Source organism: Purpureocillium lilacinum (genome assembly GCF_023168085.1).
Source record: "Purpureocillium lilacinum CBS 284.36 DNA, scaffold_2, whole genome shotgun sequence".
NCBI classification, from domain to species: Eukaryota; Fungi; Ascomycota; class Sordariomycetes; order Hypocreales; family Ophiocordycipitaceae; genus Purpureocillium; species Purpureocillium lilacinum.
In genome coordinates, this window is record NW_027072112.1 from 3,918,866 (window position 1) to 3,933,708 (window position 14,843).

At 59.1% G+C, this 14,843-nt stretch overlaps 5 protein-coding genes across 5 annotated transcripts; 3 read left to right on the forward strand and 2 right to left on the reverse strand.

Moving 5' to 3' along the window:
• Window positions 1–299: 299 nt before the first annotated feature.
• Window positions 300–2,267, forward strand: PLICBS_002942 (uncharacterized protein; the record flags this gene model as incomplete). The annotated part of the gene is made up of 1 exon (XM_018322659.2): window positions 300–2,267. One exon carries the CDS (start codon window positions 300–302, stop codon window positions 2,265–2,267), a length of 1,968 nt encoding a protein of 655 aa, XP_018177889.2.
• A 153-nt stretch (window positions 2,268–2,420) lies between these two features.
• PLICBS_002943 (uncharacterized protein) lies at window positions 2,421–4,251 on the reverse strand (the record flags this gene model as incomplete). Its single annotated transcript, XM_065600105.1, has 5 exons — window positions 2,421–2,716; window positions 2,775–2,872; window positions 2,933–3,066; window positions 3,137–3,659; window positions 3,731–4,251. 5 exons carry the CDS (start codon window positions 4,249–4,251, stop codon window positions 2,421–2,423), a joined length of 1,572 nt encoding a protein of 523 aa, XP_065456177.1.
• Window positions 4,252–7,722: 3,471 nt separating this feature from the next.
• PLICBS_002944 (catalase) lies at window positions 7,723–10,170 on the forward strand (the record flags this gene model as incomplete). Its single annotated transcript, XM_018322662.2, has 6 exons — window positions 7,723–8,004; window positions 8,067–8,269; window positions 8,327–8,567; window positions 8,641–9,003; window positions 9,055–9,262; window positions 9,320–10,170. The coding sequence occupies 6 exons, from the start codon at window positions 7,723–7,725 to the stop codon at window positions 10,168–10,170; spliced, it is 2,148 nt and encodes a 715-aa protein (XP_018177892.2).
• Window positions 10,171–10,609: 439 nt separating this feature from the next.
• On the reverse strand, window positions 10,610–12,107 carry PLICBS_002945 (uncharacterized protein; the record flags this gene model as incomplete). Its single annotated transcript, XM_065600106.1, has 3 exons — window positions 10,610–10,612; window positions 10,672–11,952; window positions 12,078–12,107. 3 exons carry the CDS (start codon window positions 12,105–12,107, stop codon window positions 10,610–10,612), a joined length of 1,314 nt encoding a protein of 437 aa, XP_065456178.1.
• Window positions 12,108–13,824: 1,717 nt separating this feature from the next.
• Window positions 13,825–14,631, forward strand: PLICBS_002946 (uncharacterized protein; the record flags this gene model as incomplete). The annotated part of the gene is made up of 4 exons (XM_018322664.1): window positions 13,825–13,893; window positions 14,016–14,133; window positions 14,190–14,489; window positions 14,546–14,631. The coding sequence occupies 4 exons, from the start codon at window positions 13,825–13,827 to the stop codon at window positions 14,629–14,631; spliced, it is 573 nt and encodes a 190-aa protein (XP_018177894.1).
• Window positions 14,632–14,843: the final 212 nt, after the last annotated feature.

A 14,843-nucleotide genomic window follows, 5' to 3' on the forward strand; every position in this document is an offset into this window, starting at 1 on the left:
GGGCACCACCACAGTGACCAGACATCCCCGCCACTCCGTCATCAGCCCCGTCTCTTGTCCCGCATGAGCGTGCGTAAGTTGCCCATTTAGCCCCGTGCCCTGCGCTGGCCAGGCAGCCCAAGACTGCGATTATAACCCGCTCAGCGATCTAGCGCACCGTATCGTCAAGACAACAACAACAACAAACCGCCGCTGGCCCGAAGATCATGGCCCTCGCGCCAGCGCTACTGAGTTGCGCCGGTCACTGCTGGTGAGGCACTCTCCACCGTCTTCCGCGCACCTGATCCAGCACCGCTGCCATGCCCGAGAGCGGTTGGTCCCGTGAGCGCGATCGCGACCGCGACCGCGATCCCCCGCCAAGCCGGCGACAGAGCATCACGGAGCGACTACGTGGAACCTTCAGCCAGGCTCGCAAGGACACCGCCGCCACGATTCAGCGTCGCGCATCGTCGGCGACCAGACAGTCGCCCATTCCGCGCATCAGGGAATGGCTCGACACCTGCAATGGCCAGCATCATAATCACTGCAGCGGGGACAGGCCCTCGGATGTTCCGACCTGGCGCCCCGTCTATCTCATTGACACGGTTGAGCGCTGCCTAGTCCGCGCGAAGCCTACAGACCGCTACACCGCGCTCAGCTACGTTTGGGGTGTCGCGACCCGTCGAGATGGCCCCGGCGGCGTTGCGCAACTCCTGAGCAGCAATGCCGACGCCTTACAGCTGGGGCTCGCAGACGCAGACATCCCCAAGACTATACTCGACGCCATCTGGCTCTCCAAGAAGCTCGGCATCCGGCATCTCTGGGTTGATAGGCTTTGCATCACTCAGGATGACGAGGCAGACAAGGCTGATCATATCGAGCACATGGCGTACGTCTTCGCCAACGCCTACCTCACCATCGTCGCTGCCTACGGCGACGTCGACACGGGTCTGCTGCCTCTGGATCCGCGGCGGCCGACCCGCACTGCCAAAGGCGGACCCCGGGAGCACAACGACCTGCTGCTGTCGTCGAGATGGAACACGCGCGGCTGGACGCTGCAGGAGCTCCTGTACTCCCGGCGCGCCGTATTCTTCTTCGAAGACTCCGTAACGTGGGAGTGCCACTGCGACCTCTGGCAGGGCAGCCCGACAGGCGTCCTCAAGGCCATGCGCGGGAAGCGCAACGAGTGCAACAACCGCCTCTCGTCCGCCGCCTTTGGTTTCCAGCATGCACCCTGGCCCGACCTCGACGAATATGCCCGCGTCGCCATGGATTATAGCTCACGCAGGGTGACGCTCGTGGACGATACGCTGGCGGCCTTTTCGGGCATCACGCATGTCCTTTCACGTGTCTTTGCTGGCGGGTTCGTCTATGGCATGCCTCTGATGTTCCTCGACGTCGCGCTGCTGTGGAGGCCGCAGGCGACCATACGGCGACGAGCGCTTACCAGGCCGCCATTTCTGCCGTCATGGTCTTGGATGGGCTGGTGGTTCGACGGGATACCGGTCGATTTAACACTGTGGAGAGCAGGCGCCGATTACGTCGAGGAAACGAGGGCAACCAAGCGTGGGCAGGGCTCAAAACGATTCCAGCCCACCCACTCTTTCAGAATCAAGCCGACTGTGACGTGGACTCTTACAGACCGAGCCAACTCTGTTCCCATAACGAACAACGGTCTGCAGTATCGAGAACTGCGGTCACGCAAGAGCGCCAATGCGCAACTGCCGCCTGGATGGGTTAGATCAGGAGGGTCACACTTCAAGCATGACAGCGACGAGCTGACCGTCTTCAAATACCCGGTGCCGGTCGAGGAGCCGCCAGAGGAAGGCGACTACGACCCTCGACATCGCGAGAGACCACTTCCCGGGCCCCTCCTCGCCTTCAAGACCACAGCTGCCTTCTTTGACGTCGATTATGCGATATCCATGACTCCAAAGGAGAGGCCGAACCCGCCCATCGCCGTCGGCAACATTTGGAGCAGGTCCGACAGGTGGGTGGGCGAATTTCGGGCGCACGACGGCTGGCTGGGGGTGCAGTCGTCCAATTACGACGGCGACGAAAAGCTCGAGTTTATTGCCATCTCGACAGCTATGGAGCGCAAGGGCTCATACGTGTTTAGTATGGAGAGGTTCGAGGAGAACATGGATTCGGATGAAATCATTGACATTGTGAACGTATTATGGATTGAGCGGATAGCTGGCGTGGCGTACAGGAGAGGCATCGGTCACATTTTGCAGAAGGCGTGGGATGCCCAGGCCAAGGATGAGGTTGATATTTTGCTTGGATAGGATACTTGCTCGGCATGTTGAGGCGCCGGCTTGGCCCTGATTTGTATCATGATAGCGACTGGCAATTTACTCACACTCCGCACTCACGCCATGCCCTTGCTTGCCGACTGAGTTGCGACAGCCAGAGCGCCTGGGACCTCGCCTAAACGCCGCCTAGCTGGTCTCGTCCCACGGGATCGGGGTCGGGTTAGCGCAGGCGGGATTGTCTGTCGCCCTCGCTCGAGTCAAGCTCGGCTTGTTTTCGTTGAAGAGCTCGACAAGCGTGGTACTATTGGGTCGGTAAGTTGGCAGCCCGTAGCTCTTCTCAAGGCCATGGGTCGGGTCCTTGATGAAGGCGGCGAAGAAGTGTTGCAGGAGGCGGGAGGCTTCTTTCGTAGTCGAGCTCTTGTCGCCCACCGTCTTGTTGCTAGCCATGAGGTTATACGTGCCCATGAGAAGGGGAATGTCCGCTACTACGGTCAGCGGTGCCTTAGACGGAACGACCAGGGAGAACCAAAGGTACAGTACCTCCGTGATACGATCTCGCCCAAGGGTAGGTCGTGACTTCTGGGAAAACTCCCTTGAACAGATATCGCCACACTGGGACATGATGCAGAGCTCGGTATCTACATTGACATGGTCAGTCGCGACGTGCTGGCGGAAAGAGGTTGGGGCGAGATGCGCACCCAGACTCGGCAGCGGTATTGCACTCAAAAGATGTTTCCGTAATGATCCTCGAGACGGTCTTGTTGATGCCCTTTACCGGATCCCAGTTGGTGACCGCGTCTCCCTCATTGAGCGTCATGCCCATCAGTGTCGGCTGCGTAACAAAAGTCAGCCAGTGTCCCCTGGTAGGTCGACGACAACAGGAGTCAAGTGACTGTACTCACCAGACGAGCAAAGTTGCCTGCCTTGCCGCGCTTCGCATACTCGTCGTTGGTGAAGATGGTGACGTTGTCCGCCATGGGCATACCCCCGTACGGCGAGCCAAACCTGTTGAGCGTGCTATTCGTGATGGCGTGCTTCAGCCTGTCCGCATCAACGGTCCTCATACACTCGAGCTCCTTCTCGCGGTCGCTGTTCGCACATCCCACCACCCCCGCGACTCGCACGTACTCAAAATCCGCGTCGGCACTGCGCGCGTTGAGAATCTCGATGGTGCCGCTCTGGAGCAGCAAGGCAGATATGATGGGGTCTCGCGGGTGCGAGTACACCATCGAGTGGCCCGAGTCGGCGCCGGCCGACTGCCCGCCGAAGACGATGCGCCGCGGGTCGCCGCCGAAGGAGGCGAGGTTGTCGCGCAGCCACTCGAGCGCGAGGCGCTGGTCGCGGATGCCGAGGTTCTGGTGTCGCAGAGCGGGCGAGTTGGGGAAGCCGAAGATGTTGAGGCGGTAGCTGTTCAGGCAGAAGAAGCTGCTTAGTACCCGGCTTTGCGTTTTGATGTATCATATGCAAATCTGTATGAAGGGGGCATCGCAACGTACTTCCAAGTGACAACGATTATATCCTTGCTCTCGGCGACAAAGTCGGTGGGATCATACAGCGGCACGCTGTTGGACCCTTCGCCAAAGCCGCCGCCATAGGACCATACATATACCGGCAACTTCTTCTTCTTCTCCGTCTTCCCAGATCTTTTCGGGACGTAGACGTTGAGGGTGAGGCAGTCCTCGGACTCAGGCGTGCTGGGCTTGCCCGAGTCCCCCAAGATGGTGTTGTACATGAACTGGTAGCACGCAGGGCCGAACTTGGTGGCATTGAATGCCTCGCCGCGCCTCTTGGAATTGCGGGTGACCTTGAGGGGCTGCGGCGGTTGGAAACGCAACTTGCCCACGGGCGGCTGCGCGTAGGGGACGCCCAGGAACGCATCGACGCGGTCATGGACTTGGATGCCGCGGACGGGGCCCTGCTTGGTGTGCGCGATGATGTCCTCGCGGGATTCGGAGGAGGCATCCGCTTTGCCGATGCCGCATAGAGCGGCGAGCGAAAAGATGTTCTGAAGCTTCATGATGAGTTGTTCTTGGGGTCACTGCTTCGTTGTCGAAGGTCGGACATGTGGTGTCAACGGCCTTCTATTTATCTCTACTGAGGACCAAAGACGCGCACGCAAACAGAGGCGCAGACTTCCTCGTGAATTTCTCATCTCGGCTCCCATCGCAAGTCGAACACCGTGTAAGGCGGCGCATGACGACGCTGGACGTTGCAAAAGACGGCGATGTGGGACAGAGACAGCTCTCGTTTGCCTAAACGGGTATACGAGTGGCTTCGGGTGAGGCGTAAGCTACGGCCCTATGGTCCGCAGGTGGCGGCTCAGACCCTGGATTGGAGTTAAAAAGAGCGGCTCTGGGGGCTTGGTGTTCACCTATCCGGGAAACGAGCCGGGTCATCTGGCGATGGCGATTGCGTGGTTGCGCGCGTCGTGCAGGTGGTTGAGCTGAATTACTTGGTGATTTGGCTAGAGTACCGAACCCGCCTCCGAATACATCGATGCCATGCAATGCTGCAGGAACGCTGACAGCAGCAGGGCGTGGCCCCTGACTCTATTTGCTTTGATTGACTGTTGATCTCACTGTGGTCTCAAACATCTCCTTCGCGATTGCGCTGCTCCTTCTTCTCAACGTTCCCGGCGGAGGACTCGTGTCAGTGCGGAGTCGGAGCGGCCGTTACGTCCGCTGATGAGCAACGAGAGCAACGAGGTCTCAAACGGTTCTTTTGCGACAGCGCTGCCCGTCTCTTCCAGTTCCGACAGCGCCTGTGGTCGAGATCACAGCGGAAAACTCGTGTAAGTGCGCCGTCGGGGCTGGTGTTGTGGCCGCTGACGAGTCACGACATAGGATGAGATCAAACGACGATCAATCTGCTTCATACATCCTGCTGCATCAGACGCCCTTTTTGAGCACGCTTTGGCTCGGCACATTTCTCGCCAGGTCAGATCTTCATTACGGAACCAGTGCTCGTACGACGAATCTACCTGCATCTTGCGATCGCAAATCGCAAGCTGCCTCGTGCGGGTCGCTCCTGCCCTCGGCAGTGCTGGGGCTCCCGTCCGTGCATACGGGACCGATGGGGCGCGAACTACGAAGTACTTCGTGCCTAACGATATGATGGGAAGGAGGCACGAACAACCGCCCCAAGTCCCGGCTCTTGGCCGTTTACACGGCGTTCCTCCTGCCTGCACTTGCGCTAAAAGCCTTGGCTCGGCCTGCCGTTGGTGTTGCTAAGCTTGTCTTTAGCCTCGCTCGCTCTTGCATGTTTATGGTAATTGCACCGCGTCGACCAAGTCTGTACATCGGACCATGGGCTTCCCCTCGGAGACTCCCGACTCCAGTATGGCATCATCAGGCTACCTGCAGCCAGCGACTCTCGGCCGTTCCTTTTGGCATTCCAACTGGAAGCCAAACGAACCATGCACTCCCTGCCGTTACTTTTGCAGCGGCACACGACGGCGTCCCTTGAGTCGAACCGACGCGCCAAGAAGCACTTCGTATCAAGCGTGCCCGACAAAACACCATGCTGCACCGATGCATGAGACTGAATGGGTGATCCCGCATCCCGCATCCCGCATCGGCCGCGAACCTGTCGCCGTGAAGCGGTCGCTCGCGAAATCGAACGTGTTGGGCCACACGTACGCCGGCGTGTCGGCTGCTTCACCGTTCAGTTGCTTTACGGACGGTCGGCTGAACATCCTGATAGATGCCGTGCGATGCTCGTTGGTACATGTCTGGAGCTCAACGGTTCGCGTTCACCCGTTGTGCGCTCCTGGTGCGACGAGATGAGTAAAAAGAAACGTCCCGTTGGCTCGGTGGACGCGGCACGGCTGCAATGATTCCATCAGCCGCTGGCAGGAACGGACGAGGCGTGCATGGATCCAGGCTCGGCTTCGTCCCGTCTTCTGCGCAAACAAATGTCCCTGCCTCGCCCACGGTTGCTCCTGTACAACGGGGCCCGTCGTCTCTTTGGCAATACGCAGTACTTCGTACGGGTACTTCGCTCGCACGAGCTCACGACCGTGAAGCCGTGCGTCCCGCCAGCATCTGGCGACCCCATGTTCGATGCAACGCTGCTGCGCAGCGCCTTTCGGGGCCCTGGCCCTCCGACACAAAACAACTCAATCTCGTCTCATCGTCGCGTCGCACAACGGCTATTTGTGATACCTATCCGACAGGGTGTACCCGGTATGTCGCCTGCCCGGCACATCGGTCAGTTGGTGCAAAGGTGCTCGTACAGGAGCTTTTAAGCGCCCAAAGCCTTGGCAGTCCTCTCCACGACCGCGCTGTCGTCTGGTCTGTCACCAACACGCCTGCTACGGGATCAGCGCTCTCCCCCTCCTCTGACTTGGCTAATATGTCCGTGACGAACCTCATTGGCGGCTGTTTCGCAGATATTGCGGGCCTTTGGTGATAGAACTTGGTTCCGGCAGCTTGTAGCTTCAGCAAGCGTGATAAGCTTGCCAAAATATCTATTCCCAAGAAGTCCAGGGCGCCGGGGAGGCCTGTCTCGGTGCGGTCGCTAGGATATACTCAAGAACCTACTTAGGACCGGCTTGATATTGGCGCACCCCGTCCTTTGAAAGGCTTGTCCCCTGCCTCTCAAGTCTCAACCAGTCATCGCTCTTGCGGGCTGAATCCTAGCCAATGGGCATGAGGGTGTTTTAGATTGTCCGGTCGTCCGTGGGCCGACCCGCAGATCGACCGTCTGGTGGACTCTCGCCGATGGGCTCATCGCGTCGGCGAAGAAACCTGCCTTGCACGCGTAACTTTCTCGTTGAAAGCGCCTCTCTTCATACATGGAGACTGCTGAGTTCTGCAGACCGAAAACACCCATCAACATGGGTTCAAGGGACTGCAGATACCCCTCGGTCGCACAGAGAAAACCCTGCTGCAGCACACGGACGGGCTCAACAGCCTGGGGATTCAACCGCAGTGCATGCCAGGTGTACCCCAGCAAGGCCCCATGCATGCATCGCATCGGTCCCATGCACCCAGCTCTGGGCTCGAAGCCAGTGGACCCACGGCGACGTCAAGCATAAGTCGCCTTGCGGGATCCCGAGACGCAGGCATTGGCTCAGGCCGGAAAGACTGTCTCTCCCCGAGCAGCGTTGCGACATCAAGTAGTCGGCCAAGATACAGATGGCCCCATCAGCCTCTTTTAGTTTGTAATTGCAGTGCTCTGATGCCGATGAATCAGGTTCCCCGTCCCCCCAATGCTTGCCATGTGGGTGACGCAGCTGTCGCCTTAACGGTGTCGCCCTGACGGCGAGTGTCACCCATGTACGGGACTTTCTTATGCCAGGCCGTGGCCTGTTCCACTTGCGAGAGACAGACTTGCCGTCGGGGCTAGGGTCGGTGAGCGAGTGACAACACTCGCATATAAAGTGAAGGCGCGCCCCTAATCGACGTGGAGATTCCTATCGACCCGGACGCGCTAGGCAAGGTGCCACACTCGACGATAGCATCATCGACATACCCTAGGTGCCAAAATGAAGTGTCCGACTCTTCTCGCCGCCTCTCTGGTTGGTGCTGGTCTCGCTCGTGCCCAGTGTCCCTTCGCGGACCCTGCACGACTTGCTCCCAGGGCTGACGGCGTCACGTCCCGCGACCACGTCGCCCAATACGACGTAGACGACAGTCAAGGCTTCTTGACATCGGACGTCGGCGGACCTATCGCGGACCAGAACAGCCTGAAAGCCGGTCAGCGGGGGCCTACTCTGTTGGAGGACTTTATCTTCCGACAAAAGATTACGCGCTTCGACCACGAACGAGTAAGTCCGGATGGAAGCAGTTCGGATGGAAGCTAGGGGCTTGATGCTAACAGACCCCGTAGGTGCCCGAACGGGCTGTCCATGCTCGCGGGGCCGGTGCGTACGGCACCTTTACCAGCTATGGCGACTTCAGCAACATCACGGCGGCGTCCTTTTTGGGGGCCAAGGACAAGAAGACGCCTACATTCGTGCGCTTCTCCACCGTGGCTGGCTCGCGCGGCAGCGCAGACACGGCACGCGATGTCCATGGCTTTGCCGTCAGACTGTAAGTGTGCCTGTATCGCATCGCACATTGGGGAACATGCCGTACTGACCGAGGCAGCTTCACGGATGAGGGCAACTTTGACATTGTCGGCAACAACATCCCCGTCTTCTTCATCCAGGACGCCATCCAGTTCCCCGATCTGATCCACGCCGTCAAGCCCCGGTCCGACAATGAGATCCCCCAGGCGGCGACGGCGCACGACAGCGCCTGGGACTTCTTTAGCCAGGAGACGTCGACGCTGCATACCCTCTTCTGGGCCATGGCGGGCTATGGAATTCCGAGGAGCTTTCGACACATGGTGCGATCCTGGCCCCTTCCCTTCCTTATATACCTGCTGTCATATGTGAATGGTATATTGATTCTGTAATCAGGACGGGTTCGGAGTCCACACATTCCGCTTTGTCACCAACGACGGCGATACCAAACTCATCAAGTGGCACTGGAAGTCCAAGCAAGGCAAGGCCAGCTTGGTTTGGGACGAAGCCCAGCATGTCGCAGGCAAGAATGCGGACTTTCACCGCCAGGATCTCTTTGACGCCATCGAGTCGGGTGAATACCCTGAATGGGAGCTCAACATCCAGATCATCGAGGAGAGCCAGGCCCTCAGCTTCGGATTCGATGTCATGGACCCGACCAAGATCATTCCCGAGGAGCTCGCGCCTCTTCACCCTGTGGGCGTGATGCGTCTCGACGCAAATGCCGTCAATTACTTTGCTGAAACGGAACAGGCCATGGTCAGTAGTCGGACAGTCCGAGGCCCAAGCCCTTGTATTGACCGAGCATAGTTCCAACCCGGGCACATCGTTCGTGGCGTCGACTTCACCGAAGACCCTCTGCTGCAGGGACGGATCTTCTCATACCTCGATACCCAGATCAACCGCCACGGCGGTCCCAACTTTGAGCAGCTGCCCATCAACCGACCCATCGGCAAGGTCCACAACAACAACCGCGATGGCGCCGGGCAAAATACGATTCCCAAGAACACGGCACCTTGTGAGTCTAAAGCTGTCTTGTCCCACGGAATACGCGGCGGCTAATGCCTTGCTGCAGACAATCCAAACACCCTCAACAAGGGCTTTCCCATGCAGGCCAACCAGACCGAGGGCAAGGGATTCTTCACCGCTCCCGAGCGCAAGGCCGACGGCCCGCTGGTCCGCAGCCGCAGCTCGACCTTTGCCGACCACTGGAGCCAGCCGCGACTCTTCTACAACTCCCTTACCAAGATCGAGCAGCAGTTCCTCATTGATGCCATCCGCTTTGAGACCAGCCAGGTGCAGCCGGCGGTGCAGAAGAACGTCTTGTTCCAGCTCAACAGAATCAGCCACGACATCGCCGTGCGCGTGGGCAAGGCTCTTGGTCTGGAACCGCCCGCCGAGGATGACCGCTTCTATCACAGCAACACGACCAAAGGCATCTCCATCTTTGGCCAAAAGCTGCCTACTATCGCGACGCTGCGAGTCGGTGTGCTCGCCTCGACCGCCGCCAAAGAGTCGATGGACCAGGCCAGCTCGCTCAAGAGTGCTTTCAAGGCTGACAAGGTCAAGGTCATCACTGTGGGCGAGTCCCTCGCCGACGGCGTCGACATAACCTACTCAGCCGCCGATGCCATTGGCTTCGACGGCATCATAGTGGCGTCGGGCGCTCAGGCCCTGTTCAAGGCAGCCAACAAGACAACCCTGTTCCCGCCCGGTCGGCCAGCTCAGATCCTGAGAGACGGTTACAACTGGGGCAAGCCCGTCGGCTTTCTTGGGTCCACGGGCGACGCGAACACCGCGGCTGGCGTTCATGATGGCCCAGGAGTGTTTGTCTCAAACGACGTCGACGCCATCGTCAAAGACTTCAAGGAGGGTCTTGCCGTGTTCAAGTTCACGGATCGGTTTCCGGTAGATGCAGACGCTTAACCATCCCGGGATGCAAGGTCTGTGCTTGATGTTGATGACTGAGTTTCTCTTCTCTTCGAGTAGATATTAGAGCTCACAGGAGCTTCAGGTCTCAATTGATAAGGTTGACGTCCTCTGCGATACGGTTTTCCGACGCGTTGTGGTCGAAGATTCGAACTCGCGTCGCCACGCATGGTCCGTCCGGGTATCGTTGAACAATGCACCCGCCTCTCCCTCACTACACCCAAGACGCTGAAATGTAAACGCCAATGTAACGGGTCGTAAATGGCACATATTCGTCGGATTAGAAGTCAGTGCCGCAACTGCACAAACGGAGGCCAATCGAAAGGTTGAGACCTAAGTGGAAGTGGCGGCTGCGTATTTCCTCATAGAGTCACGATCTCCAGGCAATCCGTACCTCGTACAGAGGGTGCCAAGCTGGGCATTGGCCCAGACGGACTCACTAAGGCTTGCCAGCGACCGGACAACCTGCTGCTGCTTTTCTTGTAGTTGGCCACAGACCGGCCGCGTCTCCAGCTTTGCAGGAAATGTCATACATATGATCTCATAAGAAAGAGAGGATGCCACATCGCCCGACGTCTGGGCGAGTGCATCAAGCAGGGCATTGACGGCTGTAGAGGATGCAAGGTCAGTTGTCTTGCGAACCCTAAAGTCCGAGATCGCTTCTTCAGAGACACCTGCAATATCATCACCGACGGGCACGATTAGGCGCCAACCGTCGTGCATCTGCTGATTGGTAGCCACACTGGCAACAGTCAGGATGGCTTCGGGGTCTTCCGCGCCGAGGTTGAGCATCACTTTAGCGGCCGCCCATTTCACCATCTGCGAAGCTGGCTGTTTGCGAAACAGGCTGCGCAAGCGGGTGATTGTCTGCTCGTCGTGTTTTTTTGCTTCCCCTTCGGAGGAGTGGAGTGCAGTCATGCCGGCCGTGAGCAGACCTATAGCCAACACGGCGGAGGCTTGAACCCACGCATATCCGGCTCGTCCATCGATAATGGACCACAGCAGGGTCAGGGTGTTTTCAGACGCTTCGTCGGCGACTTCTGGGAACCACGCCAGGGCGTGAGCGGAGACCGCCTGCACTGTCGGGACGGGGTCGTTCAGCGTCAAGGCTTTTAGAACTGGGACGCCTCTTCGCACGGCGTCGTACGATTGCAATTCGAAATCCGGCTCGTCACCACAGGCTTTCCGCCAGGCCTTGATGTCGATGTTCTCGGGCTGCCAGTCATCCGGGTCACCAACAGCGAGGCGGACGAGAAGACTGATTATCTTGTGGCGATCCGGGGTGCGAGTGTCGGTCAGGAGTCTTAATAGAAAAGGGACTGCATGTGGAGTCGCTGACCAGCGCGATCCCTGGTGGACAAGATGTTCGGAGAGTTGAAACAGAGCGTCGGCGGCACGTTTGCCCCCAGCGGGCCCTGAATACTGGAGTTGCTGGAGCCAAGTCGGCACTGAAGTTGCCGCACCGTAGGCGGTCTGCAACGATGCCCAGTCAATAGACTCTAGGCCATCGAGGAGGTGGGCTTCGGGGGTGACTGCGATGGCTTGGGGTTGAGAAGGTGCCTTTTGCGGGCTTGCCTCTCTCCTGGCGGACGGCAAGATGGAGGCATCGGCAGATGCTGCGTCGGCTGCTGATGCGGTGCTCCCTCTCTTCGACGTCAACGGCCGGGGACAGCCGTGGAGCTTGGCGTACAGGCCACAGGCATTGCACAGGAGGTTGTCCTCGTCATCTTTTCTCCAGAGAGGAGTCGCAGTGGAGCGGCAGTTGGAGCAAACAAGTTGCTGTTAGGTCGTGTTAGTTCAGATCTGGACCTGGTGCCCAGCAGCCTGGCTCAGCGGCCGGTAAAGAGGTCAGGGGGTTTCGCGCCGAGGAGGACATGGCGGACTCGGCATGGATTGGTACTCACCGGCGGGAAGGGTGGTCCGATCTCCGACATGGCTGCTCAAGGCCCGATAGTTGGAAGGGGATTATGGCGATGAAAGGCTCGAGCTCTCGCAAGAAGTGCCATGATCGAACCGGGCAGGCAAAGGGGGAGTGCCAGAGGAGCGGAGGGACGGGCTGCTGGCTATGTTGTAGGTGATCAGAGGCGCCCAAGTAGAGCAGTGGGCGCCAGGAGAGTGGAAAGGTCAGTAGAGACGAAGAGAGGCAGAAGGGAAAGACGGAGGGTAATCAGCCCGGGCGAGCCTGCCGTCCCCGCTGTAGCGAGCAACGGCCTGCCTGGTGTCAAATTGTCAATAGTCTCAGGGAGCTGAGCGCTTGAGCTTCGGTGATACGAGAGGTACGGGGTACATGCCACTACGCAAGTGGCTGCGCCGTACCATCGGTCGCTTAGACCTGGGCGAGCAGCTTTATGGATGGGGGATGTCGAAGTGACCATCCAGCTCTCACTAAATTTGCGACGTTGAGGCCACAACCAGGACACAGGGATGTGATTCAGAGCAACCAGCGAAGCGAGCCCGGCGACGATGACAGCGCAAGCACGTTACCTATAATTCAATAGCATTGACGCCCGAGGTACTCCGTTGCGGACGCCATTGAATTGCGCTGCCAACGGCAGCCACATTGGCGCAGGCGCAATGGAAGCCATGACGAACAGGAATGACCAGACGTACGGAGCTTCCACGGACGGGCTGGTGGTGTCGGTCGAACTGGGCGACACCGGACGTTGAACGGGGACGGGACACCCTGGCTCGCCAGTCCTCCAGGGCCTGCAGATTGGTTGGCATGATCTGACTGACTGCCCGTTGAGTGGGTTTGCTGGCTGCCCGAACGGTTTTGGCGGGAGCGGCTGGGAAAGGGAAGGACGGCGAGCCTGGCCATCCCAGGACAGGCCCGGGGTCCAGCAACCGAAAGGCTCACCTGGCCGGCCAGGTATTACAGCACCGCGTAGGGCCACCGCAGTGGAGCTGCGCCAACCCCGGGCCCCTATATTTGGCTTTCGTTCCCCTGAAGATCGGGCAGGCACCGCCAACCTACTTCCAGGTTCCCTGCAACAGGTGCGCCCAGCACAAACGCACCACAGCGAGACAGCCGAGGACGCACTCGCCACACGCGTAGCAAGCCGGCACTGTGTGTGGTACTTGCGGCTCTGTACAGACATATCCTGTCTCAGATGTCGCGCGCGTCGCAGACAGGTCCCGCGAAGGCTTAAATTCCGAAAGCGGCCGACAATGATCGAGTCTCACTAGCGATCCAGAACCGGGCGGGAGCTCTTGCTGCAAGCTATTGACAGTCGAGCCCTGACGGTCGCGCATCGACCACGCTCCCCTTTGTGAAGCGATCGATGGCCTGCCCTGGGCTTGCAGCCCCTTTGTACTGATAGCCATCAAACACAGTGCGGACAGGCCCGCCTCTGCACTCCAGGCCGGAGGCCGCGCAATTGGCCACTGTGGCTGTGGCTTCGGCCACTGCAGGTCCCTTTTAATGTCGAGCCCCACCACGCATGCGGCGCAAAGTCGAGATTCGCGTCGCCTCAAAGGACAGACAGGCCAGAAGACCCTTTTTTCTGGAAGCGGCCAACTCCTCGACCTTGCTTCGTACGACCTGCACAGTCCCCGTCGCCGCAGCTTCATCGCGACGATCCCAGCTGCTCCTCCTGCTCTTCATATTTATCCGAGCACTTCTCGCCCGCGACCCGCAGGCACCTCGACAAGATGGACGCGCCGGAGCCCGATCAGACCCCCTTCGCGAGCGTCACGGCGCACACGTCCAAGATCCAAAGAGTACGCCTGCCCCAAGTCTGCTGGCCTGGCCTGGCCTGGCCTGGCCCGGACCGGCTCCTGTCGAGAGAAGACACGCCGTCTCTCGCTCAGCGACCTCGCGCTGACATCAAGGCCGCAACTAGCATTACCAAGCCCTCCTGGACCAGTCGACGCCCTTTGTGCTGTACCGATGGGTCGGCACCGGCGTCGCCCTGCTCCTCTTCTTCCTGCGCATCTTTTTTGCTCAGGGATGGTATATCGGTTCGTCTGCCTATCCCCTCTCCCGGTGCGGCCATGAGTTGACTGACTCCTGAAAGTCGCGTACGCTCTGGGCATCTACCTGCTCAACCTCTTCCTCGCCTTCCTTCAACCCAAGTTCGATCCGTCCAACGACGCCCTCGACAATGAGATGGAGGACGGCTCCGTCGGCACTCTCCCGACCAAGCAGGACGAGGAGTTCAAGCCCTTCATCCGCCGCCTCCCCGAGTTCAAATTCTGGTACTGGGCCACGCGCGCAGTCACCATCTCCTTCTTCTGCACCTTCTTCGAGATCTTCAACGTGCCCGTCTTCTGGCCCGTTCTGGTCATGTACTGGTTGATCCTCTTTGTTCTGACGAGTATGGCTTCCACCCGAAAATCGCTCGTCACAGAGCATTGGCTAACTTGCGGGTAGTGCGAAAGCAGATTCAGCACATGATCAAGTACCGCTACGTCCCCTTTACCGTTGGCAAGAAGAGCTACCGCAAGGACAACTCGTAAGGGCTTCCGCGGGCAGAAATCAGCGCGCGACACTTCCGACGCTTGCGTGTACAACATTGTTTCCCGTCCGCCTGAGCGGTAGCGGGTGATGAAGAGTAACGCCGGGACGGTGCACCCGCGAGTCGGCGCCGCAGCCCGCGCGCCGTCGGGGTTCAGGGATTAGGATCATATAGACGACTTGGGCTGGGTGGCGAGATTGCTGCTGGAACCTG